Source organism: Octodon degus, unplaced genomic scaffold (genome assembly GCF_000260255.1).
Source record: "Octodon degus isolate 3935 unplaced genomic scaffold, OctDeg1.0 scaffold00009, whole genome shotgun sequence".
Taxonomy (NCBI): Eukaryota; Metazoa; Chordata; class Mammalia; order Rodentia; family Octodontidae; genus Octodon; species Octodon degus.
The window spans coordinates 26,425,666-26,440,994 of record NW_004524585.1 but is presented as its reverse complement, the minus strand read 5'-3'; the positions used below and the strand labels follow the sequence as shown (position 1 = coordinate 26,440,994).

At 36.2% G+C, this 15,329-nt stretch overlaps 1 protein-coding gene and 1 non-coding gene across 2 annotated transcripts in view; one reads left to right on the top strand and one right to left on the bottom strand.

The window, feature by feature from the left end:
* The window catches only part of Chd1 (chromodomain helicase DNA binding protein 1), an 81,843-nt gene extending 66,821 nt beyond the window's left edge, over positions 1–15,022 (bottom strand). Inside the window, exons 1-2 of the mRNA XM_004625420.3 lie at positions 15,003–15,022; positions 13,707–13,905 (exon numbers count right to left, since the gene is read on the bottom strand). Of these exons, the coding sequence (XP_004625477.1) occupies positions 13,707–13,759 (53 nt within the window). The 5' untranslated portion in view covers positions 13,760–13,905; positions 15,003–15,022. The remainder of the gene's footprint in view (positions 1–13,706; positions 13,906–15,002) is intronic.
* LOC111814855 lies at positions 738–867 on the top strand. Its single transcript, XR_002819732.1, has one exon. It is a non-coding gene; the product is annotated as a small nucleolar RNA SNORA84 (small nucleolar RNA).
* Positions 15,023–15,329: the final 307 nt, after the last annotated feature.

Below are 15,329 nucleotides of genomic sequence, written 5' to 3'. Positions count from 1 at the left end.
TGTGGGAAACTCAGTAACTTAATGAGACCTTGTCTCAAAATTAAAAATTTAAAAATGAGAGGGGTGCATGCCCTGGAAATGCAGCTTAGGATGAAGAACTGGGTTCATTCTACAGTATAAAACGAAACACAAAAAAAGGGATGATATGAAATCCACTAACTTTTAAAAATATTTAACCTTGTATTTTTAAGTTTAATATAACTGTAACATTCCTGTTCAATTTTTTAAACTTTGTATCCCATACCTACTATACCTTGTAGTGAAAACTAGCACTTTAATGAGTTGAGGGTTTTAATGGCTTTTTCTTCTTTGGATAAAATGACTTAAATATGATCTTTCCTACTTTTCCAACTTAATTTAAATCCACTATACTCTGCATTTTAGTCTTACTTCAGCCTTTGATTTTGCCACGCTTCCTCCTGGCTCATAACCTTGGTCAAAGCAGCTATCCCTACTTAGAAAGTTTGTAATGTCAAGCCATACTCTTCCCCAGTACTCCTATTGTACTAACTTTCACTTCCCAAGTCGTGATTTTCCTAGACTTCCTCCTCCAGACTACTTTAGGCAGCTGGCACTTAACACATGCTTAACAGAAACTGAGTACAAGGGTGTTTTACTTAACAAGCGTATCCCTATTTCTAGCATTCTATCTGACAGACTAAAAATAAGACTTCTGAATTTATAAATAAATGACTGATACTATCTCCTCTTTCTTTCTATTAGAAAGGCATGTAAGTGCCCTGTGGTTGCTGGAGGCTGCTGAACAGTGCCACACTCCTGGGTATGGAGGGCCAGTGCAGCCCAGTGACTTACGCATGGGAGTTGTTTTTCCTCAGCAACTGCTTTAGCCAGGTCCCTAGTGCATGGGAAGGGACAAGGAGGATGGGGTTGGGGGGATCCCCATAAGCCAAATCTTACACTGCTTCTGCTTCTTTCCTCTAGGCTTCGCTGCCTCTACATTTCTTGGTTTTTTTGTTTTGTTTTGTTTTGTTTTTAAATTAAACTTCTAACTTTAACTGTTAAGCAGACTTCTGTATGAAAACAATCCATTTACTACAGCCACAGCTATCTAAGTCTGTGTATCACTGGTTCCTATGGATGATGCATATACTTGAGCACATGAATCACCTTCCCCAAATAAATATCTAATACATGAAAAACTCATTCACTTATGTTATCTGGTTGGGTCTTATGGACCATCCTCTTTTATTTTTCAGTTAAAACAAAATTTAAATCATATGACTCAGTTTATAAAATATCTTTATACTATGTTCCATTTTATCCTTACAACAAAAACTGTCCTTAAAGATGTATGTAATGAAGGAGTTTTCTTAAACCCTTTTCAGAAGAGGCAGCCTTTCTAGGAACCCAGCACTGAGGACAAACTAATGTTCTTAATTCTACATGTAGCCAAATTCTTAGTTCCAATCCAGTTTCAATCTTGTCCTTTAAGTCTCTTGTCCTGTTCCTCATAAACACTCCACAGTGCTGCCCTGTTTATTCACAACTTCTATTCTACCTTTGGGTTTTTTGTTTCTGGAACACACAGCCTGGCTAGGAGATGTACGATGCTCACAACATGGAGTCAAACGTGAGGTGGCTTATCCTAATCCTCTTCCTCATTCTCATCTTTTGGGGGGCTAAAATTGACAAACATGTTAAAGCCAACAAAACTACCCCATACTGGCCAGGGCATCTACAGAATCTCAAAGAGTAAAGCTCACAGTGAAAAAGAACTGCAGCTGAGGCTCTGGGTTTGAGTCTCTCCTACAGTATTTTAATTGTTTCTCAACTAATGCATAATACTGCTTTTAATCAACAAACATTTTCAAAAGTACATATATAATTTGAACTTTGTTCATCTCCACTAAAAAAGGTATGAAAAATCCTCTAGATTTTCTACTAATGACACAAAGCTATGGAGAAAAATAAATGTTTATGGGTAATTAAAAAGATGAATCAATTCCTGATTGAGTAGCCAGAGTGGGTAGAAATGGAATTTGAGGCAGAACATAATGGAGGGAGGATTCCAGACTCAGCACAGGCATGCACATCTCTGAACTTTTCCTTATCTGGAGAACACTGCTTCTTGGAAGCAGCTCCTTTAAGACTACTCAAAACTATGTTCATTATGTAGCCATCTATTTCCCTAGACACAGGTTAATATTTCTGCCGCCAATATTTTGTTTGTTATTGATGATTTCTTCACAATATTGCAATTCTTTATATATGTGTCTGCCTTTCTCAGTAAACTTTTAAATTTTATTAAGCTGAGATCTTTATTTTTATAGACCATCATCTGTCATCCACTTCAATATGACAGAAGAAACAACATGGAAAGCAGCAGGCAATGAGTAAGTGCTGAGCATTAAAACTGGCAAAAGGCCCACAATGGCTTTCAAACTTTCTGCATCACTACCTACTCGTGAACACATTACAGAATATAAACAGCAATGTAATTAAAACAAAAGCTTGATAAAATAATGTAAGTAGTAACTACCATCAACCTGCCTGAAAACTAGGCCTTCCAACTGCTATTATGTGCTGATCACAAAATATAACTTGTTTGAGCATCCTGAGCAACACTGTGTTATATTCTCTTTTTAAAATATCATATCTGGGCATAGTGGGACATACCTATAACCCCAGCACTCAGAGGCTAAGGCAGGAAGATTGCAGAGCTATACAGCCTGAGCTATACAGCTAGTTTAAGACAGCCAGCCTATTCAATGCAAAGACCTAGGTTCAATTCTTAGTACTACAAAAACATTTAAAAAATAAAATACAATATGATTTTTATTATTCTAAAACCTCAAACTGAAAATATAAGAAAGTTGCTAGAATGTCTGGCTGGAATACTAGCTGCTAGCATGACTAATTTCAAAGGTGATTTGTTTGGGTTATTGATTTGGAACCAGAGGTAAATTCAAAATATTTTCTTAAATACTCTCTAGTAAGAATTCAGGGAATAATTAGATGAAAGTAAGGCTTTTTATACATAGATTTAAAAGTCACAGAGCAACTTTTATTATAATTTGCTACAATATCAAAAGTATAAAAATGAAAATCTCAAATCCTATATTTCTAACAACCAGGTAAAGTTTAATAACTCCTCGCCCATTACTGCTACCATCATGCTAGAGTCTAACACACACAAATTATATTTCAAATAATCAAGAGGGAAAAACAAACAAAAATAATCCAGGAGGAATAGGGTAGCATGTGGTCCAGGATCAAATAGATGATCATAAGATAAAATGTGTTGAAGACAGATGAATATATAGGGTTCACTTAACTACCATTACTGTATACTTGAAATGATCCCTAATATTTAACTTACTACAATTAATGCCTCCATTTCAAAGTTCAGCATGCTTATAACCCCTGCACTCTGGGAGGCTGAGACATGAGAATGGCAAGCATAGCCTGGACAACTTAGCAAGACCTTGTCTCGCGCGCATGCACACACACACACACACACACACACCCCAAAAAGGAAAGAAAATTTCTTAAGAGTAGGGGATATAACTCAGTACAAAGGCTCAAGTGTCAATTCTAAGTACTAAATAGATTATTCATATGTTTCTTTGAAGTTTTAAATTACTTTATGTTCTTAAATTTAACAAATATTGAAAAAAAGTTCCCAGCCCTGTATAATTTTAAAGAAAACTATATGTAATTTCATTTTTCATCACAGTGCAAATACCCACAGAGTATGTGGCATAGAAAAACAAACTCCAGGGAGCTAGGGATATAGCTCAGTGGCGTAAATGCCTGCCTGGCAAGTGCAAGGTCCTGAGTTCGATCCCTAGTTCAGCCAAAAAAAAAAAAAAAGAAAAGAAAGAAAAAGAAAGAAAAACAAATTCCACCTATTTTTATTTTTTAAAAAAGAAAAATGTGAACCAGTGATACCTTAACATTCATTAAGTGGTTTCAGAAGATGCATCCAGCACCGAAAACAAATACAAAACAAACTGGGTTTAGAAAGTGTAAGATGCAGGTGATACCATTAAGTTCAACCTTGTATGTTCAGTACCAAACAAATGAGTGTCAGGACAAAATGTTCTTGTCAAAATTCACCCTGTGAGTTAAAAGTATTCAAGTGCCAAGGCATTCACTGTATAAGCCATGCAGTATATGAAATAAGCTACTGCTTATTAGGTCAATTTTTTGATATAAAACACATACTAAACCCAGAATAGAAAAGATTATTTGAATTTCTAGTGTCCATTTATACAGCTAAATCATAATTATTAAACTTCCTTGTCAAAACTTCCTTTCACTAATGTAATTCAGTTTATGGTCCATTTCAAACTGAAAAAAAAAAAAAAAGTACTGTAGATGTTGCATCAAATGACAGTAATTTTAAGTTAGACAAGGTAGCACATACCCATCAGAGTAGCAGCCTTTTGAGAGACTAAGGCAGGAGAATTTCAAGTTTGAGCTCAGCCTGTACCACTTAGCAACTCAGCAAGACTGGCTCAAAATAAAGAGCAGGAGGTGGCTGACGATATAGCTCACTTAAGTCCTGAGGTTCAATCACTAATGCTAAAAATCATCATCACCGTCGTCGTCATCGTCTATCTTAGGTGAAAAACAGTAATTCTTGTTTTAGACTTGAGAGGATTCAGACTATAACATCACAATTTCTGATGACCCCTTGCCTCTACATTTAAACTCTGAAATATAGCATTATCTTCCACTAACATCATCTGCCTCAGTATTAAATTATTCTTTGCTTTTTGTCTAAGTCTATTGAAATGCCTTACCGTCCCAAAAGCCACATTATCAAGACAACTTTTAATACATATAAAATTTAATATTACCAGGGATTTAAATGATCCTGACAACAAAGAAGAAAATCAAACTTTTAATACTGTTATTAATACGGAGGTGGACCATTTTCCTTATTATCAATCTTCTACATTAGAACTACATAGATTTTGTACCTGCTTATTATGTCTATATGACACACATATCTATGAAGCTTACCTTAGAGAAACTGGAATTCTAAGTACTCTATGGAATCTACCCTATTAAGTTGTTTGTCAATCATCTAAACTATAGGGGCAAACTATTTCTGAAGTAACAGTAGAGCTGAACAGTACCTACCAAAAGTCATTTCCATTGAAACACTATTTCTTACACTTTATGCCTCAGCCCTGAGATACTAGATATTTCCAGAAGTTCCTACTGAGGGCACAGATCTCTGTATCCACAACTTTGTATTTTCACCTCAGTAGTAATTTTGATCTTATATAATCTACCCACCAAAGAAACCTTTGAGTGTAGTTTTTATACTTTATTTCTGAATAAGCAGTCACTACAGTGACAGGTAATAATGTAATTTCTATTATAAATATCAATTATCAGTATAATAGCTTCCTAGGGTCTCTCCCTTAAAGTGGTATTTCTGACATTCAACATAAAAAACAAAATACTTCAACAGGTATCTCTGCAGCTTTCTTTTAAAAAAAAAAAAAAATTCTACTATGCCTCCTTATTTCTCTTCTACCTGATGATCACATAAAGCTTGAGCATAACACTTAATAAGCTTCAGTATAAAGAACTGCAAAGGTAAGATGTCCAATATACCCTGTTCTACAGATTTACAGTTGACTGGGAGGCAACACCTTTCATTCTCATTACTCACATGAATACGCATCAACTGTTTCTTTCTTCTCAAAGATGTTACTTTATTTTCTTTACTCATCATTATTAGAAAAATTAAAAGTGGTTCATGAAAATCTTTCATATTTCTCATCACTCCAGTATCTTACCAAGTTCCATTCTCTTTTATTTTACTTGCATGCCTATCTGGCTTCATAAATCTCAACACACTTAACTGATTTTATACACAGTTTTCCTTGGTTAACTATGATTATTAATGATTATTACCTCTAGACTGTAATGATCATTCAAAAAACTAAAACAAGAGGTTTCATTTGACTCAGATAAAGTCTAAAAATTCTAAAACTGCTTCACATAGATACTAGGATGAATTTATGAGCACAAGGTTGGTAGATGATAGAAATCAGTTTCTCACTGCTGCACATGCAGGTTATAAATCAGCAAGCCAGTGACTGATATGAACCCTGTGGTACTGGATTTCAACTGGACACATCGTACAGAATTGTGTTTACCTTAATCTGTATATAGATAGAGATACAGAAATAACTATAAAAATGTAGATACATATAGTTTGGTATCTATATAAACCTATTACCTAGTTCTGGCTGTCTGGTTGAGAGGGTATAGAAGCTGGAGTACTTGAGTAGCAATGAACACATCCAACATTCAAATCTTGGTTTCTAGTAATATTCTACAAGTCTACAATCTTTGAAGAGTAGTTGATTCTAATGTAAAAGGATCAGAAGCTGGGCTTGATGCATGCCTGAAATCCCAGCACTGGGGTGAGGAGGAGGGCATGAGACAGGTGGGAGGATCACCACAAACTGAAGGTCAGTCTGGACTCTGTCTCAAAAAAACAGGATGGATGGAACTGTGTAAAACAACCAAGAGCCAACCTGAAAAGGATTCCAATAGCCAAAGTTTGATTAATTTGAGCAACAAAACAACTTACTCAATTATAAAACTAAGTAATAAAATATATCAAGGTATTTAACAAACAATTATTTGTAGAAAGTTCAGTTAATAGGTCCAGTCACTTCCCCATCTAGGAGATGGAGCTTAATTATCACTCAACTCTATGACTAGACACAGTGACTTGATACCAAAGAATGACATGCATCCAAAAACTAATATGAAAATAAATATTAACTTTTTTAAAAAGTTAACATCACTGGCCTATATTATGTAACTAGAAAACTTTATTTCTGTAATATTCTTTCTAAAACCGTGAAACCCTATTAAACACACACACTAGACAAGTCCAGATTTAGGGACAGTCTACAACATACCTCACCAGTATTTTTTTTCTTTCTTTCTTTCTTTCTTTTTTTTTTTTTTTTGTTTTGTTTTGTTTTGTTTTGTTTTGGTGGTGGTACTATGGATCAAACTCAGGACCTTCACTTGCCAGGCAAGCACTTATTCCACTGAGCTATCTCCCTGGCCCCTGACCAGTATTTCTTGGGACATTTATGGTCATTGAAAAATAAACAAAGTGAAAAATCATGTATGCCAAAGAACACTGATGAGATCTAACAATTAAATGCAACTCAATACTCCAGACTAATTCTAAGAACAAAAAAGTAAGTAGCATTAATGGAAACACAAAATTAATGTAAAAACTACAATTTAATTTGCATCTAGTTAATAGTTTTTAAAAAGTACTTTAAGAGTTGTCTATGGGCTAGGGAGATAGCTCAGCGGTCTGAGCGCAGATGTGGTTTGATCCCTGGTACTGCATGCCATGCTGGCCCTGTGGCATGCCATGCCGGCCACAGAAACCAGGTGTGGTGATGCACACCTGTAATCCCAGCACTGCAGAGGCTGAGACAGGAAGATCACTACGAGTCCAAGCTGCGTAGTGAGACTCTGTAACAAATAAATAAAAAATTTAAAAAATAAATTGTCTAGTTTTCCCTTTTATATACTAGTAATTATTAACATTGCATATATCACAGTTTGGAGGTAATTCATATAATGCTTAATGCTCTTCATACATGCTTGATTCAGTCAAAAGTACAATCATTAGCTGCCATTGTTACTGTTTCTAAAGAAATGAAATTCGCTAAGCTTCTTGCTATTAGAGACCATGACACAATTCCATAGGGGCTTCCAGAAAATAAAATCCGTAAGGAACAGTATTAGTAACAAACAGCAACTGTGGTTCCAAGTGAACAGTTTTATATGTCTGCATATGAATGTAACACACATAAGAATTACTTAAGAATTTTGTTAAAATAAAGACTCTGAATTTGATTGGCTTGGGATGATGAGGTCCCCAATTCCTTTATTCCTAGTAAGGGCCCAAACTGACATCAATGCTACAGTTATAAACACAACTAGTTACAACATTTCTGTTTTAAGGCTTCCCACAGAGAAACATTTTTCCATCTCTTTCCACAAAGACATATTCTTATTTTTTAAACAGAGAACTATATTGTATATAATCTACCAGTCATGAAAACCTTAAGCAACTTGTTAAAACAGAAATAACAAATGGGAAATGTCTCACTTATGTCTGCCTACACACTATCTTTTGTCTACATACAGAAAAATCAACTCTTCAAAATTACTTCATGTACAGTTCTCTCACCTTCATCAGTTAAAATGAAATCTAAATAACCTAGATTAATCATTCTCTTACAAGATTTTGTGATTTTTTTTTTTCTTTTTCTTTTTGATGGTTCTGGAGATTGAATCCAGGACCGCACCCATACAGGCCAGTGCTCTACCATTCACTAAGCTACATTCACAACCGTTTTTGAGATGGAGCCTCAGTAAATTGCTCAGGCTGGACCTGAACTTCCAATCTTCCAGGCTCATCTTCCAGAGCAGGTGAGATCGCACAGGTGCACCACCTAGTCCAGCTCTGTGAAATTTTTAATTAGGCAACTTCTTTAACACAGAAAACAATTATTAAAGCTCCTATTTAGGAATGGATATGGTTTTGGATTTGGTATCATGTACAGGACACATGCGCAAAAAATTAAAAGCATATAATGAACTGAGAAATAGAAATCGACAAAAGATGAAATGGAAGAGTCAGATTTTCCTTCAATTAATGGCATCTCAGGAAATTTTCAGTTTCCTTAATTCAATTATCTTTAGCTATCTTAACTCTGTAATGTCCTCTTTCCTGTCTTCCTGTGAGTATTTCTGGGCCTGTCTTTTGAAACTCAGCAATAAATTGACTAAGGAAAAAAATCAGGGAATACTACTTTAACTGGTATTGCCTTTTAAAAAAATTATTCCATTTAGTGTAAGAAAGTAACTGATATTTTTTTTAAGACTGGGTCTCTCTGTGTAGCCCAGGCTAGTCTCAAATCAGAAATACTTTTGACTGTTTCCCAAAGCACTAGTATTATACGCATGTATCATCGCATTGCAGTATATCCCAAATTTTAATAATTTTAATTATGTTTAGAGGAAATTTTAACTTGGTAATTCTATGAGAGTGCTTGATGAGTTTTCTTTGTAATTTAAAAGTTGTTTCTTTTTAGCTAATACATAATCTTGTATTATGTTTGTACATGCATGCACAGATGTCTGTGTTTGTGATAACAGGGAGTGAACCCAAGGACTTTTCACTAAAATACATCCCCAGCTCACTTTGAGATTTTTCAAGACAAGGTCTCACTGAATTGCTAAACTGCCTAGGCTGGGCCTGAACTGCTGATCCTTCTGCCTCAGCCTCCCCAAAAGCTGGGACTGCAGGTCTATCCACACACACAGAGACCACAATATATTCTGTGTAACCAAGTAACAGCTATGGGAGACTGTGATGAGTAAACATATATGTACAATTTCTACTGTGCAGAGCAGAGTAATGAGCAAAACCAGAAGCTCATCCAGAATGTTTCCAATAATCTTATGTCCTGCTCACTGTCTGCCACACCACTGCCTCATCATTTTTAAAAAGTTGAAACCTACACAGAATATCTGAAGCACAAAACAATAAGTACAATATTTTCCATAAGCCAAGGAAATTTAGTACATCAGATTCCTCTATCTAAATATAAAATATGCCTATTTAAAACACGTTAACATAAATCAAACACTGCCCACACTATAAAAAGTTATAGTGAAAGAGCTTACTCTAAACTTAAAACTAATGAAAATTTCATCTACATGCAAGCAGGTATAAAACATATAAAAATAAGCAAAATACGGTCATCTACTTCAGATAAGAGGTATGACTGAAGAATGTTAATTTTTTTAATGTATTAAGGATACACATTGCCATTAAATATATCCTCAAAATACTGCTCTCAACTTCAAATAAACTTGTCCTATCATTCTTGCCACTTTTAGTTCTGCAACCTTCTTTTGTGAGTCTTTAGTTGCTTTATGATAGCTGCCTAGATTCAAAATGTGTACTTCTCATGGTCATTTTTTACTTTTGGGAACAACCAGAAGTTGCACGGTGCCGTGTGGATGAAGACACGTTACAATGTTTCCATTTGATAAGAATTGCCATAAATGATTGATCAATGAGGGATGATAAAATGTACATTGAATGTTAAAAAACACTATTACAGCAGGCCGGGAGTGGTGGCACATGCCTGCGATCCAGGCGCTCAGGAAGTTGAGACAGAAGGATCAGTGCAAGTGTCAAGGCCAGCCCGAGCTACAAGGTAAATTTAAAGCCAGCCTGAACTGCAGAGTATAACTGTCTCAAAAAGACAAAAACAAAAACAAAAAAAAACCTTATTACAGTGAAAGACACACTGCCATTAATATCCCTCAATTATTCTTCTTGCCTCTAAAATAGCTACCCTACTTTCCCATGCATCTTTCACTGTGATGAGTTTAAACATTTAAATTAAACATTCATTGTATTTTGAACACCCTTATAATTTACTCATAAATCTATAATGGAATTAATCATCAATCATTATACTTTGACATACAGTCTAATTAGGATTTTAAAAACTCATTCACAGATAATACAAATAATCACAGGTGGAAGCTAATGCTTTGAAATCCTCCAACATTTTCTGCAGAAGGCTTAACTTCAATTACATAAAACTATGTTGAACTAAAACTGTTTTACAGGTGCATCCTGACCCACATTTCTTAGTAAATAAGCATCAAATGTGTCAGTTACAACACAGCCAAGAAAAGTGACTTTTTTCAGTAGAAACTTAACTGTACCAATCAAAAATACCAACTGACATCCTGCTTAATTTTACTTGATTTCATAAACTTCCACAAAGGAAAAAAGAAAGTATGAAGCAAAAATAATTTTAAAGTTCTAGCCAATAAAAAAAAATCAAATTGACAGTATGTAACAACTTTAAAGACAGGACAATTTCTTATCTCATTACTCTGTATTCAGTTATAGCTGTCTAGAAGTTTTAACCAGGCCAATCTGTCCTCTGTGCTGCTTTATGAAGAAAACTTTTGGGAGAGGGGATGGAACCGAGTGTTAACAAGACCAAAGCAAAAATCAAAACAGTAATATGGAAGAAAATGACAGCAAAAAGAAAGTCTGTCTGATAAATTCAAAGCAGTTACAAAACCTAGGTAACTCAATAACCATACTGTGAGAAGTAAACAAAACCCTGTTTGCTTCAATTAGTGACTCAAAAAGTAATTAGGGAAATATGTTTTGTAATCATTAAAAACAAGTACACATTGTAAAATAATTCACTTAAATAAATACTTTACAGGATTTAATTTTTTTCCACCTATACTTAAATTGGGTTCATTACTTCTCCTTGCTCAAACGATGTCAGCAAAATACACCCAAGATTATTAGAACGGATAAGTGGTCAGAATATACCAACAAGTGATCTCCCTGCAGACCCAAAGAATTAATGTGGGGGAGCCGGGGAGATGGCTCAGTGGAATAAGCGCTTCCTTGGCAAGCGCAACAGTCTGAGTTCAATCCCTGGTTGGGGGGGGGGGGGAGAATTAATGTGTACCTCACTGGCTACTTTGCAAGTAGTCTGCTTCCTGTGTTTCATTTGGCTACTTCTATTAGCCATGGCTTTGCTCCCCAGTAAGAAAATGCAGACAATGTGGCCAGTATTCTATGCACTTATTAAAATGAGTACATCTACAGAAATTTTAATCAAAGCTTAGACTCAGAAACCTCACTCTTTGTGATCATAGTACAGCATTTTTGCCTTTATAAAAAGTATATTTACTTTTACATGTTACAATGAAAGGGCAGGATTAAACTTTAAAATCAGTTCAACGATTCTTATTTTAGTGGAGGAAATCATAAAAGAATTAGTTCTGCAAAAATGCTGTCAACTCAGGCTCTGCAACTTCTAAAGACTAGTGCAACTAAACAATGCCTCCTACTTCATTCTGTATACAGCTCTTGCTATCCAGCTGGCCTGTGAAAGCTAACACAGCTATACCTAGCACAGCCAAAGATTTCCAAGTTTGAGAGCAAAAACATAGCACAACAGAATTTTCTACCCAACATTTTTTTGTGTGTATGTATAGTTTTTTGAGACAAAGTTTCATTTTGTAATACAGGCTGGCCTTGAACTCACTATAAAGCTCAGGCTGGCCTCCAATGTACAATGATCCTCCTGCCTCAGCTTCCAGAGAACTGGGATTATAAGTATGTGTTACCATGCCCACCTTTCAACATTTTCTTCTTAAACCTTGTCAACTTTCCTGTTTCTGTGTCTCTCATTTCCCCTTTATTATAAAGAATTTAATTGTTATATAGTAGCCTATGTTACATAAAACATGATGTTGATTACAATTAACAAATCTTGAATTTTGGGTTTCTTGTTTCTGAGACAAGGTCCTGCTATGTAGTTCCAGCTAGCCTCAAACCCACTATGTAGCCCAGACTGGCCTCAAACTTGCACCATTTCTCCTGCCTCAGCCTCCTGAGTGCTGGTATTATAGATGTACATCATCATACCCAGCTGTTGAAAGTTTATCGTATCAGAAACCTTTACATGTAGCATTTAATTCTCAATTTTAAGATAAATAATGGTGAAACTTCTACTTTACAGAAGTAAAACAATCAGAGATTAAGTAATTTACTCATTCACATAGCTAATACATGGTAGAACCAGGATAATGGGGAAATCTGAGAACAATGCCCAGTTTACTGATTTCTAAATATGATAGATAAATATGGATTAATGTATAGATAACACAATTCTGGCAGCTTCAGAATAATTTTAAGTTTGTAGAGGGAAACAAGCTTTCTTGCAAACAAAAATGGCTTAATAATTTGTTCCCCCAAAAAAATTTATTCCCATCAAGTACATAGCTTCCTTGAAATGATGTGGTCCTTGCCCTGCATGGTGCTGCACACCTATAACTCCAGCTACTCAGAAGGCTAAAGCAGGATGCTAACCCAAAAGTCAGCATGGACTATATAGTAGGAAGGTGTCAAGACAGAAAGATAAAAGACACAGTCCCAGTAAAAACTTTACTTATCCATAGATAAGTAAAGCTGCAAATCATATTTGTCTCAAGCTTTATGGAGTGACAAAAATGTTTGCAGGCCAGGTGTTGTAGCACACACCTGTGATCCCAGGACTCCAGAGGCTGAGGTAGGAGGGTCACTACGGGATACATAGTGAATTCAAGGCCAGCCTGGTTGACATACCAAAACCCTGTCTCAAACAACCAAAAATGTTTTCTATCTTGTTCAATATAGTAGATAAGAGTCATGTGGGATTACTTATAACTTGAAATGTGTCTGGTGTGACAGAATAAATTTTGAATACTGCGTACATTGAATCTTAATTTAAAGAGCCATATGTGACTGGTGGCTACCACACTGGACAGCACTGATGCTAAAGACATAATGCCAGAGAAAAGATGCACACAGAAATTCTTATTGCATTTATTTGACAATTTCACTAAAAGCCAATGTTAATTTTTTACTTGTTCCAGCTTGTTAATACCTCACCAATACAAACCTGCAAATAGATTTAAGTAAATCAAAATTTTCCAATAGTTGCCTGCATATCTTTATTACAAAATAATTAAAATCTATGTTCACAAAGCTTCAAATAAGCAGAAATTTTAGAAGACAAAAAAGGTATAGAGGTTTTCAATTCTTCTTGCAAGAAACAATAGTGTTTCCTTACCTTGACTCTCCACTACTGTTTCTAACACTGTCTTCATCACTGTGTCCATTCATTGTAAATCTCAAGAAGTTTCAAAATAAAATATGTCTTCTCAGTTTAAAAGATGAATGTTAAGTACTGATTCCTCCTTGAATATAAAAAATTCACAGAAGAATTTTCTTCAACCTTCACAGATTTCCTGGGACCCTCTTTGATTTGCCTAAGGAAAATATTAACAAAGTAAGAACATCTCCTGTAGAAAAAAGATAAGCCCTGCTTAGGATATGTAGAAATCTATACAGCCAATCAGACACGTTTGTGAGGAAAGGGTGGAGCCCTTTTACTTAAAATAGCTAGACTTCTATTAACTTCATTCCAATTACTTTCTGGAATCTAGTCACTAACACATTTTTGTAAAAAGAAATTAAAGTATTTATGACATGACGAAACTTTGAGAGACTTGTCATTATGTAGCAAACATTTATATAAATTAAAAAAGCAAAGTGGTACCAGATAACATAACAGAAAATGGAATCTAATGTGATAATTTGGTCAACTAAAATGGGAAGGGATGGTTATCTATAATGAAACCCTAATTCTCATCACCAAGAACTTCATACACCCAAGTGAGGTTAAGTCAAAAAACGTTCACGTGAGAACAGCAACAGCTAACAGATAAGCCTCACAAAACATGCACAGGTTAAAACAAAAGTCTTCTTTTGCGTGTAAACTGATATGGAGTGAAAAAAATTCTGTACCTAGTTTGAGTTTATAGATTTCATAGAGAAAAAAAATAGGTACTAAAATATAACTGTAAAAGTAAGAGATTAGAGCAAAAAAAACAATGGGCCCAGACACAGTATTTCCACCTCTCAAAATTTCAGCACAGCCCTGGAGAGAGTCACCCACAAGCCATCCACGAATAAACAAAGGAGGTCTCTGGTAGGGGAGGGAGAGGAAGGCGCGGGGGAAGGAGACGTCAGATCCTTCCCCAGCCAGAAAGTAGCGAGACGGCGGCCGGGGCGCCTCGGAGGTGTCTTCCGACCCCAGCAAAGAGAATCACTTCTAACCTCACTGCCATTCACAAAAAGAGACGAAACACGCGGTTGCCAACTCAATAGTAGCAAACTGCATCTAGCACAGGCTTGCAGTGCTCCGACTTCAGGCCAGCGGACCTTCTGCAAGCACAGGTTATCTAAAAAGTAACCATTTCACTCAGCTTTCATCCCTAATGTTACACACGCCTTCCAAGCCTAGTCAAAAATCTCAATTAGCGCACACGTAGGTCTCTAAAAAATCCCAACATGCTCGAACCACCTTCTTCCTGAAAGTCTTCGCAAAAAAAGTTCACTTTCTGTTCTTTCCCTTTCACCTTTCTTCTGCCCTCAAGATGGCTTTCCCGCACCCTGGAACTTCCTTCCCCCCCATTCCCCCCTCCGACCACCCTCCTCGCGGGGACCCCCGAAGGAGCCCCAAGTTCTGACGGCGAGCACGCAGCTCTCGGGCCCGTCTCCCTCGACAATAAACAACTCTTCCCCAACTCGCTCGCCCTCTCTTCTTCCGCGGCTGCTCCGCGCCCGCTAAGTTTGCAGAGCGGAGCCCGCGGGGACCCGCCGCCCGGCCGTCGGGCTCGCTCTTCCCGCC